At 33.7% G+C, this 18,763-nt stretch overlaps 1 protein-coding gene across 1 annotated transcript in view; it reads right to left on the reverse strand.

Moving 5' to 3' along the window:
• Positions 1-18,763, reverse strand: part of DACH1 (dachshund family transcription factor 1) — a 409,856-nt gene that overhangs the window by 40,528 nt on the left and 350,565 nt on the right. The window contains exon 7 of the mRNA XM_058548287.1: positions 6,876-7,027. Coding sequence (XP_058404270.1) covers positions 6,876-7,027 — 152 coding nt within the window. The remainder of the gene's footprint in view (positions 1-6,875; positions 7,028-18,763) is intronic.

Below are 18,763 nucleotides of genomic sequence, written 5' to 3' on the forward strand. Positions count from 1 at the left end.
TAGGAGTCCAGTGTGAACAAAAATCTGCACTAGAGCCAAACTGATGCATATGCAAAAATATGTTATTGCCCATGACAGCTCTCCTGCAAAAATTACAGAAAACCGATTAAATTTCAATGCAGCAGGGGGCTGGGAAAAGCAATAGCAAGTAGTCTTCACAACATCTACAAATCAATAGGACACCATTTTAATCATCAGTGATAACAGTACTTTCAGATTTGTGTAACTTCTGTAAATTTTCCAGGTAGATCATATGTAAAAGGTCACTCTAAATGCTGGGTCTCATGTGGACATACAGTATCGAGCAAAGTTCTGTGATAACAAGGTGAATTACAGTAAAAGATACGAGGTTTAAAATATGCATTTTTCTCCAAGGGGAGGTTCTCATAATGTTGAAGTTGGATAATGACAATTCCAAAGAAATGCATTTTAAGCTTACTCTATAGCATAACAATTATAAGAGATAATAGCTCTTTGGCCTCAAATTTCTTTTCCTGAAGTGAGGCATAATAGCTGTCATAATATACAAATATTTTTGTTTTTTAAAATGATCTATCTTGTAAACTAAATTATTTTCATCATTTTTCAGAGAATGAGTATATATTTCTTTTAAAAGGATCATTAATTGATCTGGCAGTGTTTCAACTATTTCCACAGCCTAGAAAGTACAAACATCTGCTTGTATAAGAGGACTTAAAGTAATATTGTTTTGAAAGAAACATTTCTTAATATGCTAGTTAGATCCTAGAGGAAAAGCTTACTTGGTCAATGTTTGTATTTTATACAAATTTATTTCAGAATCAGATGATAAGGTTCCTTGAGTATCATTGAAACTCATGTGACAAGATTTGTGCTCAATAATGTGTTGCTTCTAATAAGAGTAAATACCCTAGCTAAAGGGGATTTCAGAGATCATTCATTCTAACTAAAACCTTTTAGAGAAAATCAAGGTCACCAGAAAGATCAAGTGACTTGTCCAAGATCTCAAACTAGTAAGTTGACTAAGCCTAGATCAGAACTCCCCAGCTTATTTAACCTTTTTTTCTTTTAATGTTTCTTTCCAGGATGAGAAGGAATAGCGAGCGTCCCTTGAAACCAGAAACTTTTGTACACAGAAAACAATATGATAGAACATTATCAACTAATGCATTTTCACAGAAGCTCTTGTAACAAAAGATACAATATACTTGGTTTAATGTTATGGTTACTGTTCTCCAAAGTCGATGGACTTTGGAGATGGACTCTCCATCAAAAGCACTTCAGATACAAACTCATCTTATGATTTATGATCATGTATGATAATATGGCAACATGGGCTCTGCAATTAGCCTGCCTATGTTTAAATCTAGACTCTACCACCATTGTGTGAACTTGATCAAATGGCTTATCTGCCTCCATTTTCTCATCTGTAAAATGGCGACAACAATGAAATCCAATGTATAAGGTTATAAAGAGTAATACTGTATACAATTAGCATAAAGACTGAGTGTAATACTGTCACTTATAATAAGCAACATATATTTGGTCTTCAAACCAATCTTGGCACAGAAATCCTACAATGGGTGGAATTTCCTAAGTGATAAGAATAATAAAGGTGAAATGGGTATCTTTTGTTATTCATAATAAGACCCTTTCAACTACACCTGAGTTTATATTAATAAGGTGACTTTTGGAAAGCCCCTAAAGATGGATTCTGGTTGTCAGAGGAACCAATTCTGCCATCAGAGGGTTAGAACTTTCAGCCCCACTCCCCTGACCTCCAGGGTGGACAAAGGAGCTAGAGGTTGAATTAATCACCAATGGCGAATAATTTAATCAGTCACGCCTATGTAATGAAACCTCCATAAAAACTCAAAGAGATGGGGTTCAGAGAGCTTCTGGGTTGGTCAACATGTGGAAGTGCTGGGTGGGTGGCATGCTCAGAGAAGGCATGGAAGCTTTGCGCCCCTTCCCACCTACCTTGCCCTATGCATTTCCTCCATCTGGCTGTTCCTGTGTTATATTCTTTTATAATAAACAGGGAATCTAGCAAGTAAAATGAGTTCTGTGAGTGGCTCTAGCAAATTAACTGAACCCGAGGAGGGGGTGGTGGGAACCTCCTCCTGTGTATTTATATATCTATATCCATAGCTGGTTGGTCAGAAGCACAGACTACAACCTGGATTTGGAATTGGCCTCTAAAGTGGGGGCAGTCTTAGGGGACAGAACTCTTAACCTGTGGAGTCTGATGCTATCTCCAGGTAGATAGTGTCCGAATTGAGTTAAATTGTAGGCATCCAGCTAGTGTTGTAGAATTGCTTGATGTGGGAAAAATTCGGTGATCAGAAGTGTCAGAAGTGAAGTAGTGTTGGAGTAAAGTATTAGAGTAGAGGAGACACACAGAAGTATTCTTCTTGTATAATGACACATTGTTCAATAAATATTATATTTTACTATTATTGTATTACTTTTTGTTGCATATGACATAAACTAGTAAATATAGTATATAGTCCAGATTTTTAAGAGATAAATGCTATTTTTTGCATCATAGTAAACTGTGTTTAGAATATTGGATATATTTTACTGTTTTTTTTAATGATCTCTTTTCACAAATTGGTAATGGGAACAAAGATGAGAAGACTTATAATATATAATTATGATTAAAGATAAAAAGATATATTGTAAGACCAATTTATCTGATGTTAGTCTACCCATATTTTGAAGCCAATGTCTTATTTTGTTGTTTATCATTTTTGTGTGTGTGTGTGAGAAAGATTAGGCTGAGCTAACATCTGTTGCCAATCCTCCTCTTTTTGCTGAGGAAGATTGGCCCTGGGCTAATATCTGTGCCCATCTTCCTCTATGTTATATGTGAGATGCCTGCCACAGCATGGCTTGATAAGCAGTGCATAGGTCCACGCCTGGGATCTGAACCCACGGACCCTGGGCTGCCAAAGCAGAGCAGGTGAACTTAACCACTACGCCCCCCGGCCAGCTCCTATTGTTCATCTTTTTGAAAAGTTTCCTCCTAATTCTTTTCTGTAACTCTGTTACAATTAAAATTATGTATTAATAATGCAACTAATTGATTCATTTAAAATGTGTAAAATATAACATTATTGGCCATGGCATTGAAACGTAAAGTCTGGAAGCTATATAACCAGAGTATTTTAGTCTTAATATTAAGTCAATTCTTTTTCATTTTTTTTCCTAAAACACAGAAGTAGAGAATACTTCTTAAACACCACAGTTGGATTATTTTTATTTATTAGACCATAGTGAATCAATCTAGGACTGCCATTTATTGTGGTTTTAACATCCTTTTATGTCTACCTTGTTTGTTTAATTCCTTCATATAGACAAACCATAGTGCACCAAACTGCTATTATATACCCCCTTATGGCATATATCTTCAATGCTAATCTCACTCCTAACTTTTATATTGTCTACCTTATTTTGCCTTTCTACTTTTTACTTATTTACCTATTCTTATTTTAATATTTGTAAGTCGTTTTAAATAATTCTTGTAATAGGATAAACAACGTAAATTATTTGTTCCCAATCCTACGTACAAATAGATCCTAGTTACGATTTACAGTATGAAAGCTCAGGTTGACAATAGTGGGTAAAATTCTCCTTTGAGCGTGTTCCAATGGTAGCCAATGTTAGAAGGTGTCACATCCAGTAAATTGACACTAAATTCTAGTTTCTTCGCCTAAAATCTCACAGGGAGTTCTCCATGGACATGTTTGAATAAGGAAGCCATAATAAAAGACTGCCCACATTGAAACAAACAGGTAGAATTCCACACAAAATAAATTTTTAAAAATCCCGAAAAGCAAAATCTGGAATGAATCCATACCATTCGCTAAAGTGAAATTACCGTCCTTTACTGTAGATATTTTTATCCATGATTACTTTTAGTTTCTAAAACAATCAAGTTTCAAGAAAGAACAGTATAGTTCTAGGAGTTAACAAAAATCTGGTGTCCAAAGATCTACTAAAAAGTATACATATATTATACGTTTTTATACTATATATAGTATATATATATTTCTATGCTATATATAGTATATATATTTTTCTATGCTATATATAGTATGCATAGTATATTTAGAAATACTGGTATATAGTATTTTTCTACAGGTCCTCTTTTAAAGCACAAAGAAATAACATGAAAATTCAATTTTGATAATGTGTCATGGAACGGACATCTGTAGTAACCATTACAAGTTTTAAATTGAGAATCTTCAAATTATAGAATATCATGAAATTAAATTATTGAATAGTAGAACAATAACTCCTTAAAAATATTATTTTGATGAGTTTTTTGGTCATTAATGCTAAGAAAAAATAGACTTTCTGTACATTAAATTTAAATATAACCCAAAGTCTTAGGTTTAATTAAAATAGCAAATATACATAATAAATCTTTAATTTCAGATAAGAAATTGTATAATTTGAAAAATGTAAACATTTCCAAGTCAATTCTTTTTCATTGCTATCCTGATAAAATATCTCCAAAGGAAATATAGAGCTTTAAACTTACTGCAAAAAAAGTATGTCACCATTTTGAAATAGAAAGCAGAGAACTCCATTATATATAATTGAAATTGCAGAGGAAATTGAGGTAGGCAGAATGTAATTACCCAAATTAGAATTTGGACAGCAAACACATTTATACTATATGCCCAATAAGCCAGGGTCATGACTGTTTAAACACTCTATACCATTCCTAGGATATTACTATAACTCAATAAATGTGGCAATAATAAAAGAGCTAGCATCTATGACTTTTTGCAAAATCATGTGAAAGCATTACTGAACATAAATCCAGTATGTGTGTGTGTATATGTGTACATGTATATATGCATGTATGTATTATGTGTGTGTGTGTGCATTACTGTGCATGGGACACTAAGATTTTTAATCTTTATTTTACCTTATATACACATATGTGCATGCACATATACATGTATATATATGTATTAAACACATGCATATAAATATATAATACCTATATCTAAATACACACATGCATATATGTAAGGCTGAAGTAGACAAGAATAAGTTTATTTTTAATGAAGTATTCTTATTGTAGGTGTTCTAACTTTATCGAACCCAGATCTCTATGATTTGGTACTAGAAATAAATAATTTAGTTTGCCTTGACTACCATCCTATCATCAACTCTTGCTGAAATATATCCTCAAGGTTGGCTGGAAGGTTGAAAAGGAGAGTATATTAAATGTAGAGATACCTTCAATAAAATAAATCATTGATCTAAAATCTGTACATTTTAAAACTGGGGTTTTCTTTTCTTTCTCTTTTTTTTTTTTTTTAAAGAAATGATTACAGTTTGAAGTGATGCAAATAGCATTTCTAGTCTGGGTATTACTGGCTTGAGGTGGGTGGATAAATACTCCCAAACCGACAGTACTTGACTTAGAGGTGTGGTGTTCACACACAATGCAAGAATCCAGGTGTAAACACACTCTTCAGATGAGCAAGCTGGCTTATTACCGATGAAACTCAAAAATGTTTTCTCTGCTGAAAGTGAAATTAAATTACCACTTTCCTGGTTAAAGAGGTTTTAGTTAGTGAAGATACATACAACTAGATCGAGAATTTTCAGTAAATGCTTAGCTTTTTCTTTACTTCATATGGAGTTCTATACATAAGAAAATGAATTGTTATCTTACTTTTCAGAGTGTAAATTCAGAAATATTGAGGGATATTTTCCAAAAGCATTTAATTTAACAAAAGAGAAATTCATTAAAAACTCTACCTTATAGAAAACAATAATATGGGTCAAAAGTAGAAAAAAAGTGTCTTATGTTTATTTTAAAATTTAACAATTATTGGGCCTTGATTAAGTTTAGGCTAAATTGATGATTTATTTCAATTACTGAGATATAAAACCTTAAAGTTGAATACAGTTTTGGAGACTCTAATTACATTAGTACTAAAAACGCCATATTAATAGATGAGAAGACATGTTACATTAAAGGCCTTCTGTTATGTCCTTGGAGAGGTAAATAAAATTAATTACATTTCTACTGGGAGAAAGTTTAATATGGTAGGAAATGTACAGAAAAATATCACGAAGGATGGAGTGCTAGAGTAAAAATTAAAAGAAAAAGTTACCAGCACAATATCTGTAAACACATTCTTACTACTAGCTACTCCAAATATGGAGAAGTAGATGGCAAAAAATCTCCATCTGGGGTCCACATGATCACTTCATGTGTGGGCAAGAAAATTATGCTTTCTTTTATCCCCAACACTCTTATTATTTTGGCTCCATGCTCTATGTTATTGTTAACTGTAAGTATTTTTGATTCATAATGTACTGTACGTAAAATATACATCCTGAGGACCACATAGGAAATCCGTAGAAAGTTTTGGATGGCTTTTTGAAGTCTATTCTTTGAAGAAACCCTATTAAGTGAAACAAATTTATGAAAAAAGAGATTTTTTTGGACTCTTTTATATTAGACACATTTTAAATGACTAAACATAACATTTCCTCATTGGAAGGCTAGCAGTTTAAAAATAACCAAATATTTATTGAACTGGTGTGCCATCATTTAGTAAATCAAACAAACTTAGATTCCCTCCATTAGTTGGCAATAAGGAGAGCATTTAGGCAGAATGATTTTTAAAATGCCCAAGTCACTTTCATTTAAGTTTTTATTAAGTCTTAATACGCATATTTGAGTATTTCAACCAATTTGATTAGCGTAGCAAGTTTAAAATCTTAAATTGCTAGAAAAAGTTCAATATCATGGTTCAGTCAATCTTATGAATTGATTAAACTGAAATCGTATGAATTTGGGAAAAAATGTACAACTGGGTCTTCCGTTTTCCTTTCTTCCAGATTGCAAAAAGGCCTACCTGTATGTTAGTCAGAAGTGTCTCTATGGAAGACAGTCCATCAGGAAACAGAAAAGGAGATGGAAAACCTGGAGGTAGAGGCTGTCCATGCCCAGTTAGAGAAAGTTTGTCAAGGCTGTCTCTTGCGGTTGGTGTGGAAAGCGGGGTCTCATCTGTATGTGATTGAAACAAAAATATAGAACAAGTTACGCTTGTCTGTTTTTATTAGACCTCAGTAATGGCTTCCCTAGTGGTTTCCAGAACATTTATTGCAAATTGGTTCCTGCTATCAGGAGAAAATGCTTTCTGCTGAATTTTCTTTAATGAAAAAGCTGTGGAGATACAACAAGATAACATTAATGAGTAACTTTATAAGCCTTTTAAATGCAGTCTCTAATGAGACTGAGTTTACACGGCCATAGAATCTTTTCAAAACAAATATTATCTCATATATAGTTGTGATAATATATTCAGGCTGACTTTATGGGCACCTTCCCAATTATCTCATTTTAGTTTGTTCTGTTTGGACTGACAATAGAATATTTCTAGAGCTTCATATAAATGTTTTGTATATTAGTATGTTTCTTTCTCAATTAACCCTTCTCTTTGTATCAATGATTTGTTCAAATATATTCTTAAGGAATCTACAAAAGAATGTACAATTAAAATCTTTAATTCCATATCCAAAAAGGAAAACTGGAGTGAAATATAGTTTTTCTACATTATAATTGAATTATTCAATATTACTAAACTAAAGATCTAATCTTTTGACTTTGAACACCTTTTACCTTCATATTGAAAAAGTAGCTTTTTATACATAAAAAAGAGCCTAAAGAAAGGGTAATAAAATACAACTTCCATAACAATATTTAGCAAATCAAATATAAAATCCTCTAAGATAAATTAGCCTTTACTTTGTTTATTGAAACTTCTTCAACATTTTAAGCAACTTAGAGTAACACCCCAACACGGATTCTTTTTACTCTCACAGTGAAATCTTTTTATTCGGTTCTTTATTATTTAAACATTTTTACAGTTTCATATAAGATAGATACAAGTTATGGCTTATTTTAACTTATTACATCACAGAGAAAATTTTATTCCTGGCAGGATTCTCAAGTTTATAAATATTTTCATATTTCACCCCAGGAAAATTAATCAGAGCAATGTGTTTGCATAGTCCTGATAGTATCTCTCAATTTTGCAAGCGGCTAAAAACTTCAGCACACTTGCCTTCATGCTGATAACTTGATTCCACTGTTCTCCTCAATCATTTCTTTATTTTTCGTTACAACACCTAACCACACAACACATTTCCCAATTAACTCTCTCTGGGGCAGAAATGTGGAAGTCACCACACTTTTCTGTATCTAACTAATGTCAGAACAAGTTAAATTCATCTCCCTCACCTTTCCACATTTCTAGTTAATGAACCAAAAGAGAAGAAAGTTTGGGGAGGGGAGTCATGGACACAAGCCCTTCTATTAACTACACTCCTCTCACACTCACTCGCTCACTCCCTCCTCTGCAGTTTCTCCCCCCACTCCCTCCTCTGTTAACTTACTGACAGATGATCTGAGGCAGCATGTACTAGAAGAAACACAGTAAGCAGCTGAAGTAGGACTCACTGTGTTGTTATTTTTTTATCACATGTCACCAGGGTTAAAGAAAGACGGTAGTGCAGGGGTAGGCTGCTGCATGGCTAATGCAACCAAGGTGATCTTGGACACCATTTATCTAGCTGTCATAAATTACTCCTCCAGACCAAGGCTGCTAGTGTTTTCTCATAATAGCTCTGAAAAGGCGCTTGTTAAACATCTATGTGCATGTGAAATTGTTTAAGAATGGAGAGTAATATTTTTCGATCAGCATCACCTTAGCTGTCACATGCTAAAGAAAATGTGGCTTAATAGATCATGGGGCTAATAATTGCTTGTCTCTTGAAGAAAGGCATAGAACCAGATGACCACCTGAGTTTGCTTTCAGCTTCAGAGTCTATGACTCCACGGTTCTTAAAGATTGTCCAAGAAAAAAGCATCATATGTACTTATACACACACACACACACACACACACACACACTCATATTTGATTAAAATTCCATCCATCCCATGACTATTTGATTTAACTTCAATACATTTATGCTTGACTATGTTTGGCTATTGTGTGAATTAATTCATTAAATCATTCATGATACACACATTTATGTAGCCAATATTTACTTAACATAAACAATGTGCTACATGCTTAATAAACACAATCTGCAAGCCTCAAGAAGCATTTCTAGACTAGAGTGACCCATCCCGACTGTTAAGTAGCTAATTATTATAATTAGTAAAACATTTTGTCTTCCATCTTTATTCTGTTAGCTACTCCATTTGTCTCAGTATAGGATTAAAAGTGTTCCGTGTATATGTGTAACAGTGTGGGTGTGGGGCTGTGTGTGTGTGGGTGTTATGTTTTATTGTGCAGTTGCTTCAACGGAATCTCATCTTGGTCTTCATGGTTTCATGTTTCATGGTTTCAAAACCTCATGGTTTATATGTGAATAGACTATCATTTTATATAGACTTATTTGATTGGATTCATTCGTCATTTTACATAGTGGAAATACGTCTAACGCCACTTTAACTCAATATGTAGGTAAGAAACAATCAAATTTAGAGCAGAATGACTACTTACAAATTGAAAAAAAGGGTGATTCTTTAGATCAACATATGTTTTTGAAAAGAAGACAAATTAATCAAAGATCAAATAAAACAAAAATATTCCTTTGGGCTTCAAGACCCTACTATCTGAGAAAAAGTTGTCATCTTGTGGCAATTAACATCATAGAAAGTCTCATTTAGTCTTCCTACAAAGATAGTAAAATTGGGAACATAGTTCTTCCTTTTGAAATAAAAGTGACCTTTGATATCCTAAATGTTCTAAGAAGATTAAAGCAAAAGTTTGAGAGGCCAGGCAATGTGAAAGAGAGTTTTGACATCACATAATCTACACCGACTTCAAACAGTGAATGATGAAGCACAAATTCACAAAACACCTTATTCCAATTTGATGTATCTGTACATATTTTTTTTAAGTTTTATCTTTAAAATAAAGTTGGCTTGTCAGATGCAATGATCTTGGGATTATTATAGAATTTGAAAATATAATCTCTGTTTTTTGTTCTCTAACACTTTTAAATAATTTTAAACTTACGGAAAAATTGCAAGCACTGCAGAAAGAATTCCTATGTACCCCTATAGTGGATTGAACGGTAGCCCCTCAAAAATATATGTCTATGTCTAATTCCCAGAGCCTAGTAATGTTGGCTTGTTTGGAAAAAGGCTTTTCACAGATGTAGTTAAGAATCTTGAGACAAGGAGATCCTCCTGGTTTAGAATGGGCCCTAAATCCAATGACAAGTGTCTGTATAAGAGAAAGAGAGAGATCTGAGAGAGACAGAAGAGAAGACAGAGAAGAGGAGGAGGCAAAGTGAAGACAGAGACAGAGATCAGAATTTTGTGGAATGCTGATGGCCACCAGAAACTAGAAGAGATAAAGAATGGATTCTTCTTTACAGCTTCTTGGAGGGAGCTCGTCCCTGCTGACACCTTGATTTTAGACTCCTGGCCTTCAGAACCGTGAGAAAATAAATTTCCACTGCTTTAAGCCACCAAGGTTGGAATAATTTGTTATACCTGCCCTAGGAAACTAATTCAGCTCCTTACCCAAATTCCCCAATTGTTTACATTTTGCCACATTTGCTTTTTAATTATCTTTCTGTCTCTCTCGCTCTGTGAATGTGTACGTATGTTTGAACCATCTTCCTCCTTTAATCCTTAAGACCTCAGCACATATTTCTTAAGCATATGTTCATACTCTTTCATAACTATAGCATGAAATCAGCAAGAATAACATATGCGGAATACTGTTGTTTAATCAAGAGACCATATTCCAATTTCATTATCTGTGAGACGTTTTACCATAAAGAGTTAAATAATAAATAAATATTTTAATTTACTTGAAAAGTACCTGGGGAGTATTTTCCCCAGGCATATAGTAGCCTCTAAGATGGCCTCTGATGATTCCTCCCTCCTGTTATTCACATCCTGTCTAGAACCTCTCCTTAGTCTAGGTTAGAGCTTAGAAATAGAGTATAACAAATGTGATGAGATGTCACTTTCAAGATTCAGTGATAAAAAGTATGTAGCTTCTGTTTCTCTCCCTTTCTCTTGCATTTCTTGCCCTGGGGGGAACAAGCTGCCATGTCATGAGACAGCCCTGTGGAGGTTCACATGACAAGGGACTGGGGCCTGCCAAAAACCACATAAGCTGGCTTGAAAGCAGATTCCCCCTGCCCAGTTGAGTCTTTAGATGAGGCTGCAGCCCCGAATAACAGCATGACTGCAATCTCACGAGAGACCTTAAACCAGAGGCTCCCAGATAAGTTGCACTCAGATTCTTGATCCACAGAAACCATGAGATATGAAATGTTTGATGGTTTAAGTCACTAAATTTTAATGTAATTTGTTATATAGCTATAGATAACTAAGACAGTACATTTTTGAATACTTCGAGATATATAAAGAAAATGACTTAGTGTCCAGTTAGTGTCAGCTACTTTGGACATGGATAACTTCTTCAGGCTTCAATTTCCTCAATTTAAAAAAAACTAGCAGGTTGAATGAGACAAACTCTAGTATCACTCAAATCTAAAATTCCATATTTTCTATTATTTCTTATAAAAATTCATGAAAAATTAATTAAGTGGAGATGTCACCTATATTGACTGGAGAATGATAATGCACCAGTTTGGAATCAGAATTTCAATATCTTCCTAATTACAAATTCCAAAAAGTTATGGATATCTAGATAATATCTGAAAAAGAAGGAGTCACACAAACACATTTCAGAGCAAGCTATTGATTACTTAGGCTTACAAACTCAACTTTACAAGGATTCTTAAATTACCTTGCTTCATTTTATCAAATCAGAAAATACTTCAACCCTCTATAAGACAGGCATTCCCAATACCTGGGATGGAAAATCAGATACTGTGAATTCAGGGTGCATCTTTTAGGAATGAAGTAAGCACTTTTGAAAGCTGCATTAACTAGGGTACAATTTTTTTTTTTAAGTACTCCACATCCAGAGGGGACTAATAGTTATGCCAGCTCTCAACAGAGTTCTTCTCATTTTAAAATTCCTAAGAAAGACTGGTTATTAACTTTAAAGTTGTCTTCTATTTTAATTCAGTTATCGGGAACTACAGTGGTTTTCCAAAGGAAAATAGAACAGGACATAATACAGTACTACAACCTAACAAATGATTTCATCTTTGGACCAAAAAAAACGAATGATGAACATTTTAATAATTATACATTAAATATAACAATTATAACAACATATAATCAATTACCATCAATTAGAATATAATGGACAATATAAAGAGAAAGCATAAATGGAAGAGAAGAAAATATTTTTAAAAATCCAAAATCAATCAAGTATGAAAAAATATTTCATTCTTCTCATCACTTCATCTCATGATTCTACTTGTATTTTAAGTCACTTATCAATAAGTAACTATCAGTAGGATTGACGCCTCTGTAAAGACAAGCTTTTTTCCCTCCAATCTTATCACACATAACAATTGAGCAGGATATCCTAAGGAAAAATGTTGTTTAAAAAAATAATGGACCTCTACTTTTAAAATGTTTTCTTTCCTGTTAATAAAATCTAACTCAGTTGTTATTTTCATAACTAATCCCTTTGGGTTTGAATTATATATTCTCTTTTAAGTTCTTGTATGTGTGTGTGTATGTGTGTTTTTTTGTCTCTGATGTCTTTTATTACATCATAAATTCCAAGTAGAAAAAATACTCACTCACTTTTAGAAAACCATACATTCCAAGGGGATTCACAGTTATGCATCTTGATGTGAAGTAGATAGCAACACTACTAAAATGGAAACATCTCCATGTTTAATGTTTACAATTAATCTGAAAGTTTGCATGAAAATGTTATATTTCTATACTAAGTGAAAAAAAATAGTGACAAAAATTCTAGAGAATATAGTACTTTCTATACAGACATGAATAATTATTTATAAAAATATGAATTTTTCTTTGTCATTTTGATAAATTTCCATCACAGTTGTATATAAAGTTATATTTATTGGTATTTTTTTAAACTCATCAGCCACATTATTCAACTAGAGTAGAGGCATGAATAATCTAAAAAGTTAAGGATTGGTGTTCAAAAAAAAAAAAACTTGAAATGTATATCCATACATAAAACACTATCATTTAAACTGAGCTCAATCATAACCTTAGTCCTGGTTCATTCCTACTCTCAGAACTCTGGGTTTAATTTGGCAATAAAAACTAATAATAAAGTTGAATAATGTGATCCCAGAATGTAATCTTAAGTCTAAAAATGGTCATGTAAATTTTTTTCTTTCTATTTTTCATCTTCTCACAAAATAAGGAATTCAAAAACATCACATTAAAATTTATTTGCATAACTTTCATGTATCCATTCCAATTCTTATTAAACATCCGGGGGTATCATGGAATAGCTTTATTTCCTATATTTAGTTTTAAGCCACTTTTCAAATTCTGAATTTAAAATCACTCCAGAAATTTTTATAAAATTTTTATAATGTGATGCTGCTATGGTAAAATGAAAAGCAAACCAGGCTAAATTCAGAAACTGTGAGAGAAAACCCTGGCTCTACCAAGTATTAGCAAATAGTAGAGCAAAGAATCCATTTCTTATATTCTGTGAGACTCATTTGATTTATTTATTAAAAGCTGATTACAAACTCAAAGGATTACAGCTTAAATCCAATTAGATTATGTATATGAAAGTGCTCTGTATAATATAAAATGCTAATAAACTATTAATAATTAACAACTAACTAAATCTATTAAAAATTTCCTTTCGTAAACGTGGCTTCAATGTGCCATGGGGAGAATCCTGGTCTTGTGCCATAAGTCTGTGGTTTCTATATTATTTCTCTCTAATGAGGCTTGTGATGATGAAGTATCATGTTGACAATAAAATTATTACTATATATTATTATAGTTGCCTTATACAAACTAACCTTGCGTTAGTTCAGCGAACAGTTAAAATTAACTATGATAGAAATAACTTGAGAAAGGGCAAAAGGGTATGAACTAGTTTATCAATTACTCTTCAGGCAGCAGGACCTAGAGGAAATTGGTAAGTTGACTTACACAACAAAGAAAACAATGCAGATTTTGGAGAAATAGACTGTAAGGAATATAAAACACTTCAGAGTTTCGTTGTGTAGACTTGAAGCAGTATTAGAATTCTGGATTTCGAGTTTGGGTCAACAAATGAAAAGATTTAACATTGGAAAAAGATCATCGAAAGTGTGCGCTTGGCAGGATGCTGGAAGTGTGCTAAAAAATACATCAAACTCACAGTTCTCCCTAATTTAATGCAAAAAAGTATTCATTACACACATATGCAACTATTATCTTGATCAACAGTTCTTAAGTTTTGGGTAGTTCACCTTCGAGACGCTAATGAAAGTTGAGGACCGCTCCTTAAAGGAAGAAATAGGATAGTCTCAGCTCCCTAATATAGAGTGAGCACTTATTAATGTCTCTTGAAAGAACATGTGAATGAGAGGAGGTGAGGCAAAAGCTGGAGGAGTACAGAATGCAGAAATAAGAAGGGTATAGTCTCTTGCTTACCCTGAGGTCATACCACATCCACGATAGGAAAACTAAAAATACCTTCTATTCGAAAACCACTCCTTCGATTACAAGACAATTTCATAAACATTATCTAGCGTTAAGAGGACGCTCTAGGAAGAAGATAAAAAAAATGCATGCAATTATACTCTCAATAAGGTTATGTGCCAAAAGATTGATTCAAATGGTGTTTTATGTAGAAAAGGAGAGATTATATTTAGATGATGCAAGTTAAGAGCTGAGTGAAGAAAAATAAAATTTTGATGGCAAGGTACATTAGAAATGGGCACTGAATATCGGGAAAGATTTAAACAGGGAGAGGTCAAGGGGTTGTACAAGAAAACCAGGCAAGGATAACAGTTCAAGGAAAGCAGGGATCCTGAGTACCTTAATGAAACTTTGAATTTTTAAGAGGAAATCCTATTTTCTACCATTAATTTCAAAATAGAGTCTTTAATTTCTGGCTATTCTGCATTTGTATTTCAAAATTATATATATGGAGGAAATTCTAAACCAAGCTATGTATTAATATTTCCAAACTTGCCCTTTACAGCAAACTCATCACTATCTTTGGCAACTAGAAGATGGAACTAGAGTACTCAGATATCTGTAAATAGATTTTTTTCCTCCCACAAATTGGAATTTCTTAGCAAAAATGGAATGGTACCAAGCATTAAACACACACACACACACACACACACACACACACAGATTTAACTTTTAAACATTTTGGGTGGCTTACACCCCTGCTTGTTTCTTCAAGTCATAAGTCATACGTGTTTACGAAAGAGCTAGCGTAGCTTATGCTGAAAAGATCCACTTAATTGACTTCTGTCTTTTTCATGACCCTGTAGGTTTAACCTCACTGCTGATACTGCAAGTGAATATGGGAAAGCATTTATTGAAAGCTACATAACAGACACGGTTATATTTCCTAGGTTGATGTTTTGCATATCTGCACAGTAGGGCCATTAAGGGTTCTAAGAGCACAACGGAAATAATCATAACATTTGTTTTTAGATGACTGACTCAGGACATGTACACCAGGCTTTATATAGAAACTGTTTTTGTTTTATTAAGGGACTGTTTGCCTGTTAGTGATAACATCATTAAAAATAAATGAAAGGGGGCTGGTAAAATGCTTCCCAAAAGCAGAAACCTAATTAAAGGTGATATGCCTGCTATGAAGCTTTTTCAGGACTCAGAAATAGAACAAGGTTAGTTCTTTCTTATTTTATAAGGCCTAAAGAAGACCTCACAGTAAAACATCACTTCTGATCTAATTTTCTATTTCTGTGTACTTTAATAATCTACTTTACAGTCTGTGCTTGCCCACAGAAAGTGAACTAGTTTTGTTCCTACAGATAGCTTCTTCATCATGTCATACTGCATGAAAAGAAAATCTGATGGTTCAGCTCAAACAAAAAATGCACTCTCCTTTTAAAGCAAATTGTATAGGTTGTAATATATTCAGTAGTAGTTGAACTAATGCACACACAAACATTTCAGAGTCCTAAAAGACCACTTTTGAGAGCCTCAGTTAATGGTAAAAAACATTTCCAAATCATGGTTTATAATTTCAGAAGAAAAAAAAAAGTAGACCCTTTCATTTTAAGGGGTGGAGTTACTCTAATTTCATGGATGGTGGAAAAAGCAGGAAACTGCATTCCCTTGATAACTCTGCTCTTATTGTGCTGTGACCTTGGCCAATTTACTTAAATTTACATCTGCCAAAAATGAGTTTCTGAAATGTGCTGTGAGAATTTTCAGGGGGCGGGGGGAAGGAGTTGTCACATAAATCCAAGGCCTTTTCAAAATTAATATTACTTTAGAAATAAAAAGAAATTGAGGAGAAAGACTGGCACCTCCCAGGGTGCCAGAGCTTGATGTCCTGATCTCTTCTTGTCATCTCTGCACAGTTCTGTTTCATTTATGAGTCTCTAAACTGAGAATGAATCTTAGTGCTAAGAGAATACAACAGAATAATTCCCAAATTATTCCCCCATAAAATTATCCCCCTATAAAATAGCTCTGGCATTGTGGATTATTTAAACTCTAATTTGCACATGGGTTTTAGACTAAAATTATCATGCATGTGAAATATCTTTGGAAATCATTGGTATAAATTCTTCATTTTTCTGATGAAACAAGCCCAAAAGTGATTGACCCAAAGTTTTTCAAACCCAAGTCTGCAAATTCTCATTTCTTTTTTCATTAAATTTATAGCATCAATTTAGAGGAAATAAAGGGGAAGAAGAACATTTTGAATGATTTCAAGGATATTCATACCCACAAACATACATACATATATGACAGTTGGTGAAATGTGAAACCTGCAGGATATTTAATGAATATTAAGGGATTTTAGGAGTGAAAATGATAATGCAATTGTGATTTAAGGAAAACAGTCTTTATCTTTGAGATACACATTGAACATAAATAAAGGAAAATATTTACAGATTAAATAAAATACGTTTGGGATTGGCTTCAAAATTCTTTGGAGAGAGGAGGAGTTGGGTGGGGGAACTTATGAAAGAAGTCTGGGCTTTAGATGATCAGTCTTAAAGCTGAATATGGGTAGGTATATAGGGGGTTCATTACTCTATTCTAATTTTATGCTTGTTTGAAATTTTCTATAATAAAAAGTTTTTAACATAAAAATAATGCTACTCAGTAAAACTTCTCTTAACTCATTCTTCTTTCAAAAAGTCAGAGGCATTGGTATAATGACCATCATCATCATCATCAAAATAACTAGCATATATTGAGTGCTTTCTATATGTGCAAAGCAATGTTCTAAGCACTTTGCATGCATTAACTGATTTAATCCTCACAATAATTCTGTTAGATTGTTACTACTGTTATACTCATTTTACACATGAGTAGACAGAGGTAAAAATAAGTTTATTAACTTGCCAAGATAACTCAACTAGTAAGGAAAGGAGCAGAATTCAAACCCAGGTAGCCTTGCTCCAGAACCTATGTTCTTCAAACACCCCAGGAGTAAAATATAAATTATGTAGAAGAATTTTAAAAAGGTATTGGATATATGTGTTCAAATATGCATAAGAAACATACACTCCAAAAAAGAAAATAATTTTATAGTTATCTCAGAATAGAAAGAAAATTTTGATATTTCTATTTCACTCCTCATTCTTAATCAAGGCTTGATTTACTTTTTTTTTTTTTTTGGGTGATGGGGATTAGCCCTGACCTAACATCCCATGCCAATCTTCCCCTTTTCTCTTGAGGAAGATTGGCCCTGGGCTAACATTCATCCCCATCTTCCTCTACTTTATATGGGATGCCACCACTGCATGCCTTAACAAGCGGTGCATCCGTGTGCCCCGGGATCCGAACCTGAGAACCCCACACTGCTGCAGCAGAGCGTGCGCACTTAACTGGTGCGCCACTGGCCAGCTCCTTGACTTACTTCTTAAAACCCAGCCAATGGTCATCCTAAGCAGCCAAGATTCTCCCAAATTGACTACTCCTACTGTCACACTTAACGATTATTCATTTTTGAAGCAAAGATATCTATCTTAGAAATGAAATTCCAGATTCTCTCCACATGGGACTAGAGAACTCCAATGATGAGTATAATAGACATTTAATATCAATCCCAACTTGAGTAGCCCACACAGTATTTACCTGCAAACTTCTCCACTCTACACCTTTACCAAATGCCAACCCTACTAACAAAGTCTATACTTTCCTCGTGAGAAATATTTAACCATGAAAGTGTCACTTTTTAATTGACACATGCATACCATGGGGTAAAAAAAAGCAAGGCCCACTCAAAGATTCTTAAAACAAAAAATGATTGCCCAAGAGATTCACTTCAGAAGGAGCAGGTCCCATGCCTTATGTCTTTATCAGCTACAATTAAACCCTGGACACTGCCGCAAACTGTCTTTTGCACTTGTTCTAATTTAACTTCTGAATTTCCTCATAGTGTAACCCTAGCTATGAACTTGCCTCACTTTCCACCACAGGAACTTTATTTAGGTTTCTAAATCACCCCCTCTCAGTTTCAGACCTCACTCCTCCTCTGACTCCATCAGTGTGCTCCATCCTCACACCGGAGCTCCCATAGTTTTTGGTTACTACTCTGCTCTGATAAGACATCAGTTTTTTGGTCTAGATAATTTATATAAATCCGATAATTTCCCATTCATAATCACTCCTTCCAAGCCACAGG

The sequence above is a fragment of the Diceros bicornis genome, chromosome 9, assembly GCF_020826845.1.
Source record: "Diceros bicornis minor isolate mBicDic1 chromosome 9, mDicBic1.mat.cur, whole genome shotgun sequence".
Classification (NCBI taxonomy): domain Eukaryota; kingdom Metazoa; phylum Chordata; class Mammalia; order Perissodactyla; family Rhinocerotidae; genus Diceros; species Diceros bicornis.